The sequence below is a fragment of the Pipistrellus hanaki genome (assembly GCF_964339955.1).
Source record: "Pipistrellus hanaki genome assembly, chromosome: 18".
Lineage (NCBI taxonomy): Eukaryota > Metazoa > Chordata > Mammalia > Chiroptera > Vespertilionidae > Pipistrellus > Pipistrellus hanaki.
In genome coordinates, this window is record NC_140520.1 from 3,550,775 (window position 1) to 3,570,941 (window position 20,167).

The window sequence follows — 20,167 nt, forward strand, 5'->3', positions numbered from 1 at the left end:
ATAACTACACAGAAACACTTGAGTGACCTTCTTAAACTTCCTCAAAACAAGCACTGTAGAGAGCTGTGCCCAAGATTTAAAAGAGCTAGTTTTGAACACATGTAAACTCTTTTACAATATTATAGCAGCCAATATTTTTAAAAATATGTTTTTATTGATTTCAGAGAGGAAGGGATAGGGAGAGAGAGAGAGAAATATCAATGATGGAGAAAATCCTTGATCAACTGCCTCCTGCATGCCCCCAACTGGGGATTGAGCCTGAAACCCAGGCATGTGTTCTTAATCCAGAATCGAACCTGGGACCCTTGAGTCTACAGGCCAATGCTCTGTCCACCAGGCCACACCGGCTAGAGTGCAGCCAATGTTTCTATTTATAATTGCATATGAGACGTCCTATATATTTTCTCTAAGTCAGTCCTCACAAACCCTATGAGTCAGTGCCATCGTTAGAACCCATTTCACAGGAAGCTGAAGATCTGAGAAGTAAAGAGGCTTACCCAAAGTCACACGACAAGGGGGTGGCCATCTTGGTAAGATGGGGCGGCCATCTTGTGAAGATGTGGGGTTGGCCATCTTGTGGCGGTCACTTAGTATGAAGGGGTGGCCATCTTGTGACACAAGGGTGTGAAGGTCAACTTGCATATTACCTTTTTATTATATAGGATGCCTGGACATGTGTGTCTGCCTGTGTCTGTGTGTACAACCCAGCAGTCTGTGTCTGCCCCAGGTTATTTCTTCATATTCCTGCTCCCACCTCTCCTGCCTTGAACAGCAAAGACAACCAATAATTATATCACACTTCCCATGACCCAGGCACTGTTCTAAGTGCTCTATCTGTGATAGTATGATCCTATAGTGCTATGGATTGCCATTTTATAGCAGAGAGGAAACCAAGGCGCAGAGAAGTTAAGTAGCTTCCTCAAGATCACACAGCTAGTCTGTGTCGGAGGCAGGTTCAAATCCAGGCAGTCTGACCTCAAAGTCTGTGCTTTCTACCCCCAAGGTACACAGCACCCTGAATGCAGAAGGCCTGCAGCCCTCAGAGGTGCGGTCCCACCCTCCCAACTCCCACCCCGCCCCTGGGCAGGCTGCTGAAGGAGGACAGCCACCAGCAGTGAGGGTGGGGACAAGCCTTCTAGACACCCTGAGGCCCAGCTTCAGGGAGCCAGCCCGCGCAGAGCAGCCCAGGAAATAGGCACAGAGGCATGTCAGCGAGGAGGAGGCTGCAGACTCGGAGCTGGGTTGCCTCACAGTCCAAGTGACAAGCTCTGCAAATAGCGGCCAGAACCACGGAACTAAAGAAGAATCCCATGTGTGCACAGTTTGGAGAGGACAGAGAGACAACAGTTGTCCATAGGAGCCCCGTCTTTAAATAGAAAAGAGCCTGAAATACACCCTGAGTGCCCCCCCTTTGTACCCCCTCCCCCCACACACACACACTCCACCCAGGCCAGCTAAGTGACTGCACAAAGGCCTTCCTTAGCTGCGCCTGTGGCGAGGGGAGGAAACCTAGTGCCCTGGCAGCTCCTGACTTTCTGTTCCTATTTAAACTGTCTGAATTGGGAGCATCGACAAGCTCCCAAATTAGCTTTTTAAATAGAAGCCGAGAGTTAAAGGAAAGGCGGCCGTGTCATGGGGGAAAAGCAAGTGAAAATCCCGGCCAGGCCAGAGGCAGAGAGGGGGAGGGCGAGGCCCCTGGAAGGAGGCGGGGGGGGGGGGGGTGTGTGTGTGGAAGCCCGGGAGGGAGAGGGCCCATCTCCGGGGCAGGGCCTCCCGCTGTCCCGGTCAGGGGCCTCCCTTCTGCCCTTCGCCTGCTCTCTCTCATTTTCCAGGTCAACCGGCTGTGAGAAGGGCCGTCAATAAAGCCCAAGCTGGCCCAGAGTAGGAATTCAAATCATTCATATTTTCCTGTAGATTTTTTTCAACAGAAAGGAAAATATAATTTACAGATAGTTCACTTAAGCCGTGAGATGAGAGCCTGGGAGGAATAGGGGCCAGGTGTGTGTGTGTGTGGGGGGGGGGTCTGAATCAGTGTCCTGCCTTCAAGCAGGTGACGAGGCCAGGACAGCAGGTGGCCCATGGGTTGGCCTCTCTGGAGGAGGAAGGGTGCTCTACGCTAAATGCCCCCAAACCTCGCAGCTCTGGGGCAGAGCCAGCTGCTGAGTGTCCCCAAGAAGCAAAACAAAGATGGGGAAGTACAAGCGTTCAAGCCTGGGCAGAAATAGAACACTGGGTTTGGACTGTCCGAAGGTGGGCATGGGGGTGGGGACCGAAGGCCCCTCCTGGCCCTGCCCACCCAGCTCCCAGCTCGGAGGCACTCCCTGGGGGCACGGAAGTTGAGGCCAGAGTCGGGGAAAATTCACTCTTCCCCGGAGGGAAGGGAGGAGGGAAGTGGCAGCAGTGCCAGGGCCTCCCCTGAATCCTTCCCCCGTCTGCCAGGGAGTGGCAGTGTTGTTAATCATTATTACTGTATGCAAATCAGTATGCAAATCCCCAGGGCTCGGGACTCCAGGCAAATGCTAGTGCAGCCCACGCCCACCTCCTGAAGGGCCAATTGAGCGCCTTTCAGACTGACACTGGAGGGGGCTCTGGGGGGAGTGGGAGGGGTGCGTGAAAAGGGGCCTTCGAGCCCCCAGGGGCCGCTGGGGCCTACATCACAGTGACCCCTCTTCCCCCTTCATCCGGGACAGGATAGGGGTTCTCACAAGCGAGAAGCCCCCTTCTGGGTCAGAGAGGCCCTTTCCCAGCCCCCGCCCCCCTAGCCAGGACTGCCTTCCCAGCACACCTCCCCTTCGCAGCTATCTTCTCTTTTTGCTCGGGCCCTGGGCACGCACCTCTCCGCACCCAGAGCTGTGATCTCTCAGGTCCTGCGTTCCGGGGCTGCTGCCCAGCGCCAGGCCGAGGTCCGGCTTCCTGGCCTCGGGCCGGAGACACGGGGACATTGAGAGCTGGGGGTCCGCACAGTCGCGGGGACCGAACTCTCCGCGCCGGGAGTCTGGGCCGCCTGTCACTCCGGGGGTGCTGGGGGCGGGGGGTGAAGGGGGACCCTGCCCTCTGGCACATGCCGCCCGCCGTTCCCCATCCTGGGCCGAGGCGCCAGGCAGGGGGGTTGCCACGGGCATCGGGGACAGGCGGGCGGACTGGACGGACCCAGGTGGAGAGTTCACGCTCCCAAGTCCAGCCTGGGATGTGGGTGCTGGGTTCACGCGGCGGGAGGGGAGGGCGGATCCCTACCTCCAGGTCTCGCCCAGGAGGAGAGCAGTTCTTACGGGGTCAGGGCAGATGTGTGTGTCCTCCCCCCACCCCGCCCCGGACCTGCCGGTGCCAACACCCCAGCGGAGAGCGCGGCGAGCGGCGAGCCTCGGGCGGCGGGTCTCCCTCCGGCGTCCCGGCTCGCCCAAAGCGGGGGCTGGTGGGGGGGACAGCGGACAGACGGTGAGACAGACACGCAGCCCGGTCCCCGCGCGCACAGGCTCCGCGGCCGCCGCTCCCCGCAAACACGCCTCCACGCCCGCCCCGCGCTCGGCCCCCGCCCGCCCCGCGCCCCCCGCGGGCGCCCCCCGCCGCCCCGGGCGCCCCAGGGCTCCGCCGCCGCCGGGGGCACGCACCGGCTCTGCCGGCTCCCCGCCCCCCGCCCGCTCACGCGCGCGCCCCTCCGCACACTCACACTCACGCGCACACGCGCACTCAGCCTCGCGCGTGGGGAGTCACTCCCCCTCCGCCCGCGCCCCGGGCACCCTTCGCCGGAGCCTGAGCCCGGGCGCTCCGCGGCTCCCTCCGCCGCCGGGGGCGCCCGCCGCGGGGACCGGGACCGGGGACCGGGGACCGGGGGCCGGAGGGAGCCAGGGCGCAGCCTCGCCGCCTCCCCCGACTCCCCGCTCCGCTCGCCCCGCCCGCCGCCTCCCGGGGAGAGGGGCCTCGCCTGCAGCCCGGCCCGGGCTCCGCTCCGCGGCGCCGGCAGCGGCGGGGGAGGGAGCGAGCCCGCGAGCCCGGAGCCGCCGGCGGGCAGGAGGGGCCGGACCGGGCCGGGCGGCGGGAGGGAGGGGCCGCGGACGGACGGCCGATCGGACCGAGCGAGCGAGGAGCGGACTCCGCGGAGGAGGCGCGGCGCTCCGGCTGCTGGGCGCGCGGCGCTCGCTCCGGGCCCCCCGCCGGAGCCTCCTTCCTGCGCCCCGGGGCCGGGCCGGGGCCGGGCGGGCTTCGTCGAAGGTAAGAGGGACGCGCCGAGCCTCCCGGCGCCGCCGAGTGCGCGGAGCGCGGCTCCCACGCCTGTTGCTCCCGCTGCCCACGCGGCGCCCTCCCCCTCGGCCCGGGCGGGTGGGCGCGGGGCGCCGGGAGGACGGGGGTGGGGCCGGCGCCGCGGGGCTTCAGTTCCTGGGGCTGCGGTCCAGCTCCGGGCAGAGAGATCGGGGAGGGTGTGAGCCGCTGCCTCTCCCCATCGGCCTGCCTCCCTGGAGTGCGGGCGGCAGCGCCCCGGGAGCCGGCGGCAGGTGGCGGCGGCCGGCTCGGCACCCCTTCTCCCCTCCTTTGTGAGCAGAGCGGAGACATGGCAGAGGTCGGAGGCAGGGAGCAGTTTGGAGCTTCTCAAAGTTCTCCAGCCGGCGGGGTGCCTCCAGGAGGCCGGCCCGCACCCCTGGTCCTGCTCCAGCCGCCTCTCCCCAGCGGGCTGTGGGGGCCGGGGGCGTGGGGGGCGGGGAGAGGCCGCTAAGGGACCGCGCCCCGGGGAGGGGGCGAGAGACTCACTTTGCGGGGTGTTCACCCCGGGGACAGACGGGGTGCGGAAGGCACTGGGTGGAGAAGTTACCTGGAATCAACTAAATTCCTGCACTTGCTTAGTGTTGACATTTGAATCAAGTCCAAGATGTCCTACCTTTATTTATTTTTTTATTTTTTGCGTTTTTTTTTTTTTTTGTTTGTTTTTTTTTAATCCCGGGCAGCGGTGACATGTCAGCAACAGGCAGAGGCTCTGGACCTGGGATCTCAGAGCACAGGCTCTGCCGTATTCCTTAAGAGAGGGTGTCTGAACTGCCCCAGATCCTGGGCACCGAGCGGTCTGTTTGTCAGCTCCGGCGAGGGCTGCTGTAGGGTGCGTGCTGGTGTTCAGCCTGAATGTACTTACGTGATGGTTCGGCGTGCACCTTATGTACTGTCCCTTCAAGGGGGCCTGGGTGGTTTGGTTCTGCAGCCAGGGGGCCTGGGCGGGCAGGAACTCCACGCAAAGTATCTGTACATTCCCCCATGTGGAGATGCTGGCACATGGTCAGGGACGGATATGTTTATTTTCCCTCGTCACTACTCGAATGAGCAAAATGCAAGCGCACAAGAGACCCCCAGAGGACGAAAGATTAGTAGCTCGTTCCCTTTAGCTGCTGAGGCTGAGGAAAAGGAGCGGGTTCGGGAGTGCTCTGGCCAGCCTAGGAGTGGCACTGTGGGAGAAGAGGGCCTGGGTGTGCATCCCAGGCCCGGACCCAAGGGTCCCCAGCTTGGCACCCAGTCTGTCTGGCACCCTGTCCGCTTGGCACCCTGTCGGTCTGCCTGCCCGAACTCTGTGGGCACAGGAGAAAGCCCCCTGGGTTGTCAGGACCCTCCCCTCCCCCAGGCTGGCCTCATTCTGGGCTCGGCGCTACGGTATAAAATTGTGAAAAGTAAATTCCGGGGCCTCGGCACCCTGCCGAGGTGGCTGAAGGGCAGGCCGTGGCGCTGTGACATTGTGGGCCTGTGCCCAGGATGGGCGCCGATGCTCAGGACAGGCTGTCGGGTCACTTTGCTCCCTTGGGGCCCTCGCCCTCCCAGGCAGGAGCTGTCTCCCAGAGCTGACTTCTTACAGTCGGGGAATGCTTCCCTTGTGCGGGATTTTCTGCCTGTCATCTCAACACTCACCTGCTTAAATGTCTTTTTCCCCCGGCCTGCCCCCACCCCCACCTTTCCCACTGTCAAACTCCTCTGCCAAAAACAAAAATAGCTTCAGAGTTTTCGTCTGTGAGGCGTCCACGTCCCAGTAAAACCTCGGCATCCGGGGCATGCGCAGTGCCATGGGCTGGAAACGGGGCCGCACGGTGGTGCCTGTTGCAGGAATCCGGACCCAGGTCGGCTGCCGGAGGTGCCAGTGCCCATCAGGGGGCCCGCGCTGCAGGGAGAGCCACCAGCAGCCCTGCTGCAGCCGCCATGCCTGCAGGGTTGTGTGGGGATAGGGCTGGGGTGGCTGCGGGCATGGCATCCGGTGGGACCTCTCCCCTTCCAAAACCTGGATGTCCCCCCCAACACACACCGCACACACACACACACACACACACACCACACACACACACACACATACACACACACCACACACACACCACACACACACCACACACGCACACACATACACATACACACACACATACACACACACATATACACATACCACACACACACACACCACACACACACACACACACCACACACACATACACACACACCCCACGCACATACACACATACACACACACACCACACACATACACACACACCACACACACACACATACCCCACACATACACACACACACATACACACATACCACACACACATATATACACACACACACCACACACATACACACACACACCACACACACACCACACACACACACACACACCCCCCACATACACACACACACACACTACACACACACACACATATACACACACACACCACACACACACACCACACACATACACACACACATATACACACACATACACACACCACACACACACACACAGAAAGTAGAAGTTGGGCAATTGCTCCTTTTTTGGGTGCCTTTACTGATTGTGCCCCTCCTGATTGACAAGTAACACTGGAGGCACATGGCCTTTGCCCTGTGGTGGTGGGGGAGGGCCTCGGGGAAGCAGGGCAGTGGCCTGGCCAAGCCCTTGACTCCTTGTTGAGAAGGCCGGGGTTCAAAGCTCTCTGCCCACGTATGACATCACCTCGTACAGCTGCTCATCTTCCTCATCTGCAAACGGGGCAGCGGTGGAGTCGGCCCCTCGGTGGCCGGCGGGCCGGTGGAGACGGTCCGTGCGGGCAGGTGGCACTGTGCCCGGCACACGCAGGCCTCAGGGAGCCTCCGCTGCCGTTCCTCTCACAGGGGCCCAGAGAAGCGGTTAGCACCACTGTGGGCTCAGACTGCTCAGGTGGGGGTCCCGGTCCCCCCTTCCCGGCCATCGCCTGTCAGATTCTCCCCATGCTGCCGGGAGGAAGGCAGGAGAGGGTTCCGAGGAGACAGGGCCGTGCCTGGCCTGCAGGAACCGCCCGATTCCTGTGAGCCGTGATTGCCTAGAAGACACGCAGCAGCGCCCGTCATCCAGGCCTGAGGGGACGGGTGCTGGAGACGAGGGGCAGCGCTGTCCGGGAGCCCCCAGGAGGGGGGATTTCATGGTGGGCGAGGCGGGGGCACCACAGCCAGGGCGAGGGCCCGGTGGGAGTCTAAAGGGGCTGGAGGGGGAGATGTTGCCAAGAGGAGGCAGGGAGCATGCCCAGAGAGGGGCCCCCACAGGTCAGGGCGAGAGCCGTCTGTGATCTCGCCGCCGGAGGGAAGATGGGCACGTGGGACCCGGGGCGGGAATGGTGGAGACGCTGCAGTGCTGGGCCCGGTTTGCATTTGGTTTCGGAAGCTGTGGGGTGCAGCCGTCAGAGCCAGGCTCGGGGAGATGACTGAGCAGCGTGGATTTCTGGGGAGCAGGAGAAACGGGGTGGGGGTGGGGATGAAGATGAGCAGGCCAGGGGGCAGGAGGCATGAGGGGACTGGGGCCTTCATGAGGCAGGAAGAGCCATGGTCTCATTATTTGGCGACTCTTTGGGTGGAGCATGAGGAGGGAGGCCAAGGGGACAGGCTGCGGCCAGGGATGCTGAGAGTAAAGGGAGAAGAGATCCGAGCTAAGCCTGTCCTGCTCCAGGCACCCAGGCGGGCACGGCCAGGGGCAGCCCTGGAGAGAGAGGAGGCACAGACCTGAGAATCCTAGAAGGATGGGGAGCCAGGAGGAGGAAGCAGGTTTGACAGGGAGAGGTGGAGCTCAAATCCCATGATAAGGCTCCCCTCTGCCTCATTTATTTCTCTTTTTTTTTTTAAAAAAATATTTTTATTAATAATTTTTTATTGATTTCAAAGAGGAAGGGAGAGGGAGAGAGAGAGCTAGAAACATTAATGATAAGAGAGAATCTTTGATAGGCTGCCTCCTGCACGCCTCCCACTGGGGACTGAGACCCAACGGGGCATGTGCCCTTGACCAGCATCAAACCTGGGACCCTTGAGTCCACGGGCCAACGCTCTATTCATTGAGCAACACCGGCCAGGGCACCCTCATTTCTTTAAACACAGAATCAAACCAACTGCATTCCAGAGGCCCCCAATAATTCTGAGTCAGGATTGGTTCCGAGCGATCCATTTAGGATTCGTGAACACGAGTGTGTTAACCCCAAACAGTTTCCCGTCATGTTACGTGTGTTTCTGTGTCACCACATGGCTAGCCACAGATGGTGTGCATTTGGGGAAGGCAGAGCCATCTCACTACCGTCTTTAAAAAGCCGGATCTGGGAAGGTAAAACTGTTTCCCAAAGCCAAATATAATTCTCCCCGCCACTGTTCCCTTCGTGCAGGCAGGGGTGCAGACGGGTGTGCACGGTGTGGTCGGAGAGCGGTCGGGGAGGGGACCGGGAACTGCCGAGGGCCGGGTGGGGCCAGGTGACAGAGGCTGGCATGGGAGAGAGTATTGTTACATAAGCCACGGGAGCTAAGGATGGTGGGCAGATGGAGACGGGAGGCGAGGAATCTGGAGATGGCAGTGAGCGTGGATCAGCTTCCTCCGGGAGGGAGAGGGGCAGCGCCTGGGAGGCAGGTGAACAAAGAGTCCCAGAGTCCCTTCACGGGTGGGCAGGGGCCCGTGCCCAGCCTCAGAGCCTGTCCCGTCTTCCTGTCATGGCTGGGAGGGTCGTGATTGGACACTAGGTGGCTGGGTGTCGCAGAGAGTGACACTCGTGTGGGGACAGCCTTCTCTATTGGACTTGGGGACGAGCTCCTCGGAGCCCTGAGCCACCTCCCAGAATATTCCGGGCTGGACAGCCCCAGCCGCCTCACCAGGGAGGAGTGGGAAGAGAGTGTTTACCTGAGCCCCTTCAGCCACACCCCATTCCCGACTACCCTGGTGGATGAAGAGAGAAATAAACATTAGCATGTTTATTCCACTTTGTAATTCGTGTAATGAGAACTCATGTACCCTCTCCCGATTTGAGTTCTCAAGAAGGCCATGACCTTTCAGAGCTGATTACTTCCCGGGTCTTCCCCCATCTTCCTGGGAAAGAGGCTTTCCCTCCCCATGCCCGGAGCCCTCTGGGAACCTGACAATCCCTCAGGCAGGCAGCAACATCGGGTGGTCCCCACGCCGCACCCCCTGCTACGGGCACTCCCCACAGGGGAGGACAGAGAGAGCCGTCCTCGGGTGGTCATTTCAGTTTCATTCATTTGCTTTCAAGACATTTGCTGTTTCCCTGTGACCCTTCCCGCAATCCCCCGTCCCCCCTGCTTGCCCATCAGGACTCACCCTGCTCTCCGCTCTCCTCCTGTCCCCCAGGGGCCGCTGCACTGAGTCCAAGCTGGTGTGCCCAGTCCGCGCAGCGGCCGCCCCGGCGCCGGAGTCACCATGGCGGCGGGAGTGGCAGCCTGGCTGCCTTTCGCGCGGGCCGCGGCCATCGGGTGGATGCCCGTGGCCAACTGCCCCATGCCCCTGGCCCCGGCCGACAAGAGCAAGCGCCAGGACGAGCTGATCGTGCTCAACGTGAGCGGGCGCAGGTTCGAGACGTGGCGGACCACGCTGGAGCGCTACCCGGACACGCTGCTGGGCAGCACGGAGAAGGAGTTCTTCTTCAACGAGGACACCAAGGAGTACTTCTTCGACCGGGACCCCGAGGTGTTCCGCTGCGTGCTCAACTTCTACCGCACCGGCAAGCTGCACTACCCGCGCTACGAGTGCATCTCGGCCTACGACGACGAGCTGGCCTTCTACGGCATCCTGCCCGAGATCATCGGCGACTGCTGCTACGAGGAGTACAAGGACCGCAAGCGGGAGAACGCCGAGCGGCTGCAGGACGACCTGGACTCGGAGAACAACCAGGAGTCCATGCCCTCGCTCAGCTTCCGCCAGACCATGTGGCGCGCCTTCGAGAACCCGCACACCAGCACCATGGCCCTGGTCTTCTACTACGTGACCGGCTTCTTCATCGCCGTCTCGGTCATCACCAACGTGGTGGAGACGGTGCCGTGCGGCACGGTGCCCGGCAGCAAGGAGCTGCCGTGCGGCGAGCGCTACTCGGTGGCCTTCTTCTGCCTGGACACGGCCTGCGTGATGATCTTCACGGTGGAGTACCTGCTGCGGCTCTTCGCCGCGCCCAGCCGCTACCGCTTCATCCGCAGCGTGATGAGCATCATCGACGTGGTGGCCATCATGCCCTACTACATCGGCCTGGTCATGACCAACAACGAGGACGTGTCCGGCGCCTTCGTCACCCTCCGCGTGTTCCGCGTCTTCCGCATCTTCAAGTTCTCCCGGCACTCGCAGGGCCTGCGCATCCTGGGCTACACGCTCAAGAGCTGCGCCTCCGAGCTGGGCTTCCTCCTCTTCTCCCTCACCATGGCCATCATCATCTTCGCCACTGTGATGTTCTACGCCGAGAAGGGCTCCTCCGCCAGCAAGTTCACGAGCATCCCCGCCTCCTTCTGGTACACCATTGTCACCATGACGACGCTGGGGTAAGTGGGGGCTGGGGGCCCGGAGCAGGGCCCGGGCGATGGGGCGGCGGGTGGCGCGGCCCTGGATGGCGTCGTCGGGGTTGGCAGAGGAGGATGGAGAGGGGTATCCAACGTGTGTGACGAGGAAAGTTGCCTCATCGCAAGGGGAAGGCGTGAGGCGGATTCGTTTGGGAGCAGTGGCTTGCTCCGAATGGAGCGTCCTTTAGGTGTGTTTTATGAAACTTAGAAAGTTAAGTCGCCGTTTGTTTCTTTGGCCATGCATTCTGTGCGTTTGTGTGTGTTTTTTTTTTTGGGGGGGGGGGGGACAGAGATGGCTGTATTTTACATGTGTGCATATAAAGAAGAGAAACGGGGCAGCCGGTGGGGAGGAAAAGGCTGTGAGGGTTTGGTGGGTATGGCAAGGAGGGGGCATACTTCCGTTAACGGGATGCCCAGGGGCTCCGTGGCCCTGAGGAGATTTTCTCTAAGTGACGACGAACTTGGGCTTTCTGAAAATCGGGGGTCCCGGTTAGTTTCTTCCTTGCCGAAGGAGGAGCGGCCTCGCTTTCTCAGCCCGCCTCTGTGATGGAGTGACCTGGCTACCGGGCGATGGGGAGGTGGTAGTCTGAATGAAGCGTGGTCGGACCCAGAAGCAGCCATATTGTCGAAGGGAGGGGCAGGGATGCTCCTTGAGGTCACTGGTGACTCTCTCTTCCACTCCCCAGATGCCCCCTCTCCAACCAAGGTCACAGAAATGGATTGATGGTCCTGGGATGTGGAGAAGAAGAAGAAAAAGGGGCTCAGGTTTCCCCCCTAACGGGATTAGGGTCAAGGAAGGCAGCTTCAGGGGGACCTGTATTTCTTAGGGTTTCTGCTTCAGCTGTTGCAAGTCAATGAGTCTAATGCAAACCCCCTTCACGATTCATGTGCTGGGTCTGTATTTGCTCAGCCAGGAAGCATCATATTGCCGGTGGAGAACTCATGAAGCTTTTTATTTGGTCTTCGGCAATTCGTTCGGCGGTATCCTGGTGATTCAGTAGTTTTCGTGGCTGAAACCCTGTGGCCGCTGGTGTGGGTTTTCCTGTAGTGCTGGGCATGCTTCTCAGGAAGGACTGATCAGGTGACGGGACCTTTTCACATGATGACATTTGTCATTCTGCCATATTGGAGGGAGCAGCAAGGGGTTGAGCAAGGGGTGTCATTGTCCATCTGTGAAGGCCACTTTGGAGCAGCCATTCCCTTCACCTCTTGCCTGTCTGACAGAGGTCATCCTGTCCCCTCCTCCTCTGACACACACTCTTCTCCAAACACTGTTCCCGCCCAGATGGCTAAGAATGTCTGCTCATTTGACCCTGTGTTTCTCGGCTCAGGCAGCAGATGTGTGCTCTCGGGGGTGATGGGATATTAGGGAATAAAATGGGCCAGAGCGTGTGCCCTTGTGTGGGAAGAAGCGGGCATCTTTGTCCTTCCAGGCCAACCCTGGCCACCCCGTCACATGGGAGACCTCGCCGTGGCCAGGAGCTGCCTGGCTGTGCTTCTGATGCGGCTCTGACTGCCTCGTGCCCTCACGTGCCCTCTGAGGGGCCTCATGACACCAGAGGGATGTCTCAGACTGCCATGGGGAGAAGGCAGGGCAGAGGGAGGGCAGTGAGAGCTAACATGGGATTGTTTCAAAAGACATCAGTGGCCACTTCAGTGACCACCTGCCTGTTATTTTTTATTATTAGTGTAGTGGCTTGTGTGCGTCTACTCTCTGTCAGCTGTGTGCTGAGCACTGTGCATATATCATCTCTCTAAGTCTTCACACCTGCCTTGCAAGGTAGGAAATGTTATTTGAAGGTGCAGAAGGTGAGGCTCAGAGAGGGTAAGTATGTTTCTGGAGTCACATGGCTGATAAGGGCTGGAGCTTATTTTCAAATACCAGTCTGGCTGCCTCTATCCAATGCCCTTTCTCCTTTCACTTACCACCACTTGTTTCCATACCATCAGGGCCTGTGGGTAGGAATGAGACCTTTGGAGTTATTACTTTTTTTTATTGTTCTGGTTGTATCGCAATTCGTGAAAGCATCTACATGGCAGGCACTGCTCTAGGCACACAGGGATTTTATAAATTAAAGTTCTTTCTGGCAAGTCAAAGTACTGCCTTCCAATGAATGCTGCTTTCATAGAAAATCCCAGCCGCCGGGCAGACCATGGATTTCCTGTAGCTTCGCCCTGTAGGTCAAGGGGTAAGTCCATTGTCAGGATGGATAGTCTTGGCCTCATTTACTGTCTTGGGGGAGAGCAAGAAGACTGTGCCAGAGAGTGAAGGCAAAGAGGAAGGGAAGGGGACCTCCATGGAGGAAGCATGCTTCCTCTGACTGTGGCCTCCACACCCTTCCTTCTCCCATGCATCAAAATGTCTAGGAGGGCCTGGCTGGTGTGGCTCAATGGTCAAGCGTCAACCTATGAACCAGGAGGTTACAGTTTGATTCCCTATCAGGGCACAGGCCCTGGTTGCAGGCTCGATTCCCAGTATGGGTGTGCAGGAGGCAGCCAATCAATGATTCTCTCTCATCATTGATGTTTCTGTCTCTTTCTCCCTCTCCCTTCCTCTCTGAAACCAATAAAAATATTTAAAAATATATATATATATATCTAGGAGGAGAAACTAATGGGCAAGAAAGTAGCACCTTCCTTAACCTCGCGAGCCGTGTTCTTCCCCCCCACCCTAGCCGCCGCCGTCCAGTGCAGGATCGCTCTGCTTTGACTGTGACCTGAGTTGCAGTCGGAACCATCAGCAGGCTCACTGCTTGGCTAGACATAGCAGGTGCTCGGCAAGATGCTTTTTAAGGGATAAGTCGACGTGAATGGTGCACCTTTTCCATTGGCTTGGCCTCCTGTTCTCAGTGCCTCCCAGACCTGCCTGTCCTCTCTCCAGGGTGGACCCTAGATCTTTGCTCTGCCCCAGGCCTGGCCCCCTGGGAGAGAGGAGAACAGCCTTCACCTGGTGTCTGGTCCATCCCCCAAGATGCTCTGCGGCATCGAGGAGGTCTTCTGGCCTTTATTGCAGGTCTTACTAACTCAACCCTGGAAGCCTTTATCGCCCCTGGCTGGTTTCTGTCCCGAGCACATCCACTGGCTAGCTGTAGGCCTGTGGACCATTCCAGAAAGCTTATCTGCTTTCTACTCTTTGCTGTCACTGGTGGTTGTGGAATACCAAGGGCCCATGTTCTGCCACATGCCACGTTCTCTCTGGTTGCTTCTAAGAGGTCCTAGCAGACACCTGTCTCCCAACCCTCTGCACCCTGATCCCTGCCCGGGCTCTTGTTTCCTGTCTGGAGAGACCATCTTCAGCTCCTCGAGCAGGCCTGACCAGCAGGCCGAGGGCCATGTGGCCATGGAGGAGGTGGGTGGCTCTTCCTGGCTCTGGCTGCCTCTCTGCCTGCTCTCCCAGGACTCGCTGATGAGTGACTAAGGTGTCTTCCAGGGAGGGATCTCCGGGAGCCGATTATTCCCGTTTATTTAATATCTCGAAATATCTTAAACATACAGAACAACAGCTTCAGCGCCACCCTGGCTCGAGGGTGGCCTTCCTCTGAAGCTGCCGGGCTGTGGGGAGATGCCCGCACCCAGTCCACGCTTCCCTTCGGCCCCCTTGACAGTTGAGCTCCCAAATGCCCCATTAAAGGATTAATTTCTGTGCTCATAATTGATGTTATAAATAGAGTAAATCCCCATTTATCTCAGTTAACAGAGGGAAGGGATAATGCAGAACTCCCAATATTAAATAAGACCAACTCATCTTATTTGGGGAATTAGTTTGGGAATGTATTATATGTCGCAGGCTTTTTCAAAGCCGATTTTCCTTCTTAACTTTGTTTGACTTTGCTTGGGATGACAATTGGCCTGGTGCCTGAGTCCGTCTGTGGGTGAAGCTCTGGGGGAAGAAGGGAGCATGGGGGGGGGGGGGGGGAAGCCTTATGAGCAAGCATCTACCAGAGCATCGAGGGCCAGCTCCGGGCCCCGCTCCAGGCCCGGATGGGATGCGGTCCTCTCGGGTATCTTTGGGCGGGGACAGCCGTTCGGGAAGGGCAAGGGGCAGTGTCGCTCCTGGTGAGATGCCCAGAGCTGCTGGTTGGCCTGGTTATGTAATGGTGACCAGCAGCCTCTGCCACCACCTGCCCCATGATGAGAGAGCTTCGACAGCGTCCAGAAATCACTTTAACAAAAGCAGAATCAATTTTTATTTCTTCCAAGCATGAAGCAGCCTCCGGTGATTTGCATTTCCCTCTAAAACGTAATCCTGGAGGGGGCTTGCCTGTGGTTTTGGGAGACGGAAGCCTAGTCCGGGAGATCAATGCAGGCACAGCACAGAATGGGGTACCTGATCAAGCTCTGAGATCTGTTTGTGTTAACCCTTCAATCCCTAAAATTCCGGCTGCACCTTCATCCAGTCTCTGGGTGCCCCCAGCTCTCCTCCCAGCGGCCAAGTGCCTGGGCCTGGGACACTGGTCAGTGGTGCCCGCCTGGATGGTGGAGGGTCCCTACCCAGGGCATCCCATCGAGTGTGCTTACTGGGAATGATTGGCCTCCATGTCTTTTCTTAGTTTGACGTTTCTTACATTCTCTGGTGCCAAAGCTCCTGAGAGAGGGTGCAGACCCGCATCCCTAAAAGGAGTCACTCAGTTATTTGAAATGTATTGAGTGCCTACTGTGTGCCCGTCAGCATGGTGGTAGCTCTGAGAATACACAGGGCCTTGGGTTGCACGTCAGCCCAGTGTAAGGTACACACACAATTAACAGAATGAGACTCAGTTCTCTTCCTTCAAACCAGAACAAGGGAGGGTGGCACGAGCAGTAGACCAAGGTTCAGAGGCCTCTGCTCATGCTCTTTCTGCCCTCACCTCGCTCCGTGCCTGGCTAACCCCCATCCTCCTTCAAAACTCAGCCCTCCAGGGGGCCTTCTCTGCCTTCCAGAAGACGGCTACCCCTCTCCTTGTCCCCCACGATAGCCCTTGAATATCTCTGTCTTGTCAATGGCCACATTTTATTAATTTTATCTGTTTATCTGTCTTTCCCCAGGATGTGACAGAGGTAGACCTCTGTTCCAAAGATCATGTATGACCCATACACAGCACAGGGCCTAGTATGCAGTAGGCCTCAGTAAACATCTGCTCTACCAGCTTATGCATTTGCTGACCAACTCCTGGCCATTGTTAGAACCAGTGAGAGTTCTACCCACATGTTAGCTAGACAGGACCTTCATGGGCAGGACAACGGTGGGAGGCCACGCAGGGCACTCTCTCGTGCTGAGGTCAGCCTTAGCAGGGTTGGCACTTTCTTGCAAGGGACGTTTAAACCTTGTCCTCCACTACTTTTGGCTCCGTGGCCGTGTTCCCCGCTGTAGACTTGGGGGCCTGGAAGGAACAGAAAGGAACCCATAGACAAGCCTCCTACGCATGAAGTTTCCCTCCCTTCACTTCCTCAGTCGACAGTTATTTATTGAGTAGCTACTAGGCACTGGAGACACAGCAGCAAAGAGAACAGAGAGTCCCTGATCTTGTGGAGCTTCCATTCTAGTGGCGGAGACCAGGCAGCAAATTGATTAATAAATACTTCCCACGGGGCAGCCCGTTGTGTGATGTGATGAATGGCAGTGCTGAGTGTGGGAGGTGTAGAGCAGGGACAGTTGCTATTCTGTGTTGGGTCGTGGTGCGTCTCTCGGATAAGGTGATCTCTGAGCAGAGGCCTGAGGAATGTGGGTAGCTTGGGGAACCGAGAATGTAAAGGCCAGGAGGGGCCTTGGAGCGCTGTTCTCAGAATAGCAAGAAGGCTCTCACGGTGGAGCCCCAAGAGCAGGGGGCAGGTAATGGAGGGAGCAGCTCATGAAGGGCGCTCATGGTCCACGCAAGGACTTCACCCTGGTCTTTGACTCATCTTCTTAGAATGATGAGTCAATTTTTTGAGTAGATGTCACTTATATCAACAATATAAGTGACATCTACTCAAAACCTTCCCTACTTATACCCACACCCAATGGGTATGGAAGGTTTTGAGTAGATGTCACTTATATTGTTAAAGGATCACTCCAGCTCCTGGGTAGTGAACATATTGTAGGAGAGACACTACCACAGTCATCTCAGCAAGAGACGATGGTGGCTGGGGCTGAGGGCGACGGATAGCATGGCGATGGGGCAAGTGAGAGATTCTGTGATGTTGAAAGTAGAGGGGACGCCTGCAGGGAGCTCCACCAGCTCCCGCAGCAAGAAACTGGCCCGGAAGGAAGTCCTTCATTCCTTCTGCGCTCCTGAGAGACACATGTCACAGGAAGAGGCCCCCATGGCTGCAGGATGGCTCCGAGGCCCAGGCCCATGAGACCCCCTCACAGGCTCACAAGCCAAGAGCCGGAGTCAGAGCACGGACGTGCGTGTGGGGCAGCAAGCAGGCGCCTCAGGGCCTGGATGGAGTTTTCCTTCCAACCCAGGCAGCGCTTCCCAAGCACCTGCTGAGCGAGGGCTGGGCACAGCGCTCACCGCCCCGGGGGGAGTCTTGGCTCAGAAACGGTAACAGATTCCCGACTCAGAGCTGGTGGCTGTGGCGGCTGCTTAAACAGAGGGGCAGGTGGAGGGCTCCGGGGCTGCAGAGGAGGGAGAGGGTCATTCCAACGGCTGGGACGCGGGCCTTTTGGGTGCTTCACGCCGGGAGCATCATGGTAGACCCGTCTTCCGATCCAGCCATGCAGCGTGTTGTGATTTTTGGACCGGGATGTCAGGCTGCGGCCCATTTCACAGCTCTCTTTCGGGATCATCAGAATCAACCTCCGTCTCTCAATCTGCCTCTGTTTGGGTTTCCCCCTTTAGGCACACCCATAGAAACACGCGTGATTCTTCCTGAGAAGCAGCAATTATTCTGCCTGAACATTGTGTAAACAGAGGCAGCCCGGCCCTCCCTCTCCTCCGTATTTTCATCTCTCTTGCCTCGGAGGGGGCGCCTGTCCCGGGCTAGGCAAGGCCCTTGGCCCTGCGCCATTTGGGCTGCACGTTCTCCCTGGGCAGGGAGAGGAGCAGGGACCCTCCGCTGTGAGTCCCCCAGCCCCTGTCCCCAAGCAGGTGGCCCTGAACCCAACCAGCCACTCCCAAGAAGCTGACAGTCTACTCACAGCTGCGTCCATCCTCCGGTGAGCTCCATGTTGGTTTTTCTCTTAGGGGAAGCCAGGCCTCCATCCCTTTCAGGGGGCGTGTGCCGCAGTGACCCCATACCCACACCCAATGGGTCTTGTGACGAGCAGGGAGAGGTTACCGCAGTGCCTCTGGGCACCCAAGGTTCTCAGCCAAAAGGTGAGAGGTGGCCTCCAGGCTGAGTCCTGCCTCTGTCCAGCCTGCTTTGCTGAGGACAGAGCATCCACAGGCCATTTAGCTCTTCCCAGCCCCCACCTTCCTCCTCGGAGCTCAATGCAAATGACGGGTGGGGGGGAAGGTGGGGGTGGCGAGGGAAGATAACTCAGCCTGTGCTGACCGGGCTGGATGGAGGGAGATTGCATCGAGCTCATGTAATCATATTCCGGGTGTCAGGACTCAAATGAGTGTCATTAAACTGAATCAGAAAAATCGTTTTAATATAAGTGCCACCTCACACACCAGCTAGTTGATGGAGAGATGGATGGGGCTGGGGACGCCTCCTTTGTAATGTGTCGCTGTAAAATCCCATCACCTTCATTATTTCCCACTGAGCCAACGCATCATAATACCCATGAGCAGCAGAACAGCTTGAATTTAATATACAGAAAGTCCAATCAAACAATAAATGAATGGAACTATATAAAGAAACCATTTTCTGGGAGGCTGGCTTCCTTCTCCAGGATTCAGCTCCCTGACACATGAAACGCGCATCAATTTTCCCAATGAATGCAGCTGCCGGATCGCCCCGCGCACTATTTGTTTGCCTCAGAAGGGAAGAGGGGGATTGCCCCCCCCCCCGACCAGTTCTATCCGGCTATCAGTGCAGAAATTGCAAATCTCATTTTCTTGGATTTGCATCCAGTGGTTCCCAGTGGTCCAGCAAGGTACCATCCTGATGCCAACAAGGCTGCTCCATCCCAGAGCCTGACTCAGTCCCAGCAGCCCCTGTCGCCGCCATCATCCTTAAACAAAACACAGATTCTGGACATCACGGCGGGCGGGTTGGGGCTGTGACCGCTCTATCCCCGCAGGCATCCGAGAGAAGCTGGCACAGCCCGAGTGCCCCGATGGCCAGGTTGCCCAGTCTTGCCTTGGAGGTCGCACAGAGCGACGCTTCGTTGGGACCGGATTCCTCCCCCCAGCACGGAACCCCATCCCGGCTCCCATCCCTCTGACCCAGCCGGTGATGGAGAGACTTAATCACAAGTGACAACCCCACCAGCCGAACGGAACCCGAAAGGCCAGTGGGCTCCCTAAAAACTAGGCGCGCAGGAGGAGGGGAAATAATGTGTGTATGCTTCCGGTGGGTTCCCGCCGCCCTTTTCCAGGGGCATGGATGACAGAGAGTTAGCCGTAATTACAGGCTAGGGCTGCTGAGAAGCATCATTAGTTTATTTTTACTTCTTCCTGATCACACATACGCAAGCAGAGAAGAAAACAATATCAGAACCATGGACAGCACGAATCTTGATGCAATTCGACCAAGATTATTGAGCGCTTCCTGCATGTTGGGGATCTAGAAATAAATGAGACCTCGGACCCATCCCCGAGGAATCTGCAGTATAGCGGGGGATCTGAATATGTTTATGAGCGCACAGGAGAGAACGGGGCAGGAAGTGTCGGCACAGAATAAACGCTTAGTAAATATTTGCCCATGAACGGTCGGCTTCACGGAAAAGGTGACATTTTCGTTATACCAACAATGGTGGGCAGGATTTGGAAATGTGGAAATGGGAGCTGTAAGTCCATTGCAAAAGGGCATGGTACTCGGGGAGCTTAATGAATGTGCTGTTTGCTAGCGTGTAGGGATATGAGGCTAAGGCTAGAGGTACGTGGGAAGGAAAAGTTTGCTAGAGACTCGGAGGGCCTGAAATATTAGGCTTAGGAATTTATTGGGGAGGCACCAGGGAGCCACCGGAGGTGTTGCAGGGAGGCACTGACTAGGAAGACTTGCCCAGCAGCTGTCTCCGGAAGACCCCGGACACGGTGCCACCAGCAGAAGGCTGACCCAGGGGAGAGGCGAAGGAGGAGGGTCCTCGGACAGCCACTGTGGGGAAGGAGAGGAGGGGCTGGAGTGGAAAGACACGCAGGAGAAGGAAGAGTCGAAGTAACTCTGGGCTTATAGGGCAGGCCGATTAGAGATGCGGACGTGGCAGACACTGGGGAGGACCAGCTCGGCAGGAGGTCAGGGGGCAGGAAGAGACAGTGAACTTGGCTTTGCACCTGCTGCGTCTGCAGGGAGCCCT

At 57.9% G+C, this 20,167-nt stretch overlaps 1 protein-coding gene across 2 annotated transcripts in view; it reads left to right on the forward strand.

Annotated features, from left to right (window-relative positions):
• The first annotated feature begins 4,071 nt into the window (after positions 1 to 4,071).
• KCND3 (potassium voltage-gated channel subfamily D member 3) overlaps positions 4,072 to 20,167 on the forward strand; it is a 119,363-nt gene continuing 103,267 nt past the window's right edge. For both annotated transcript variants that reach the window (XM_084866219.1, XM_084866220.1), the window contains exons 1-2: positions 4,072 to 4,209; positions 9,608 to 10,782. In XM_084866219.1, the coding sequence (XP_084722345.1) occupies positions 9,677 to 10,782 (1,106 nt within the window). In that variant the 5' untranslated portion in view covers positions 4,072 to 4,209; positions 9,608 to 9,676. The remainder of the gene's footprint in view (positions 4,210 to 9,607; positions 10,783 to 20,167) is intronic.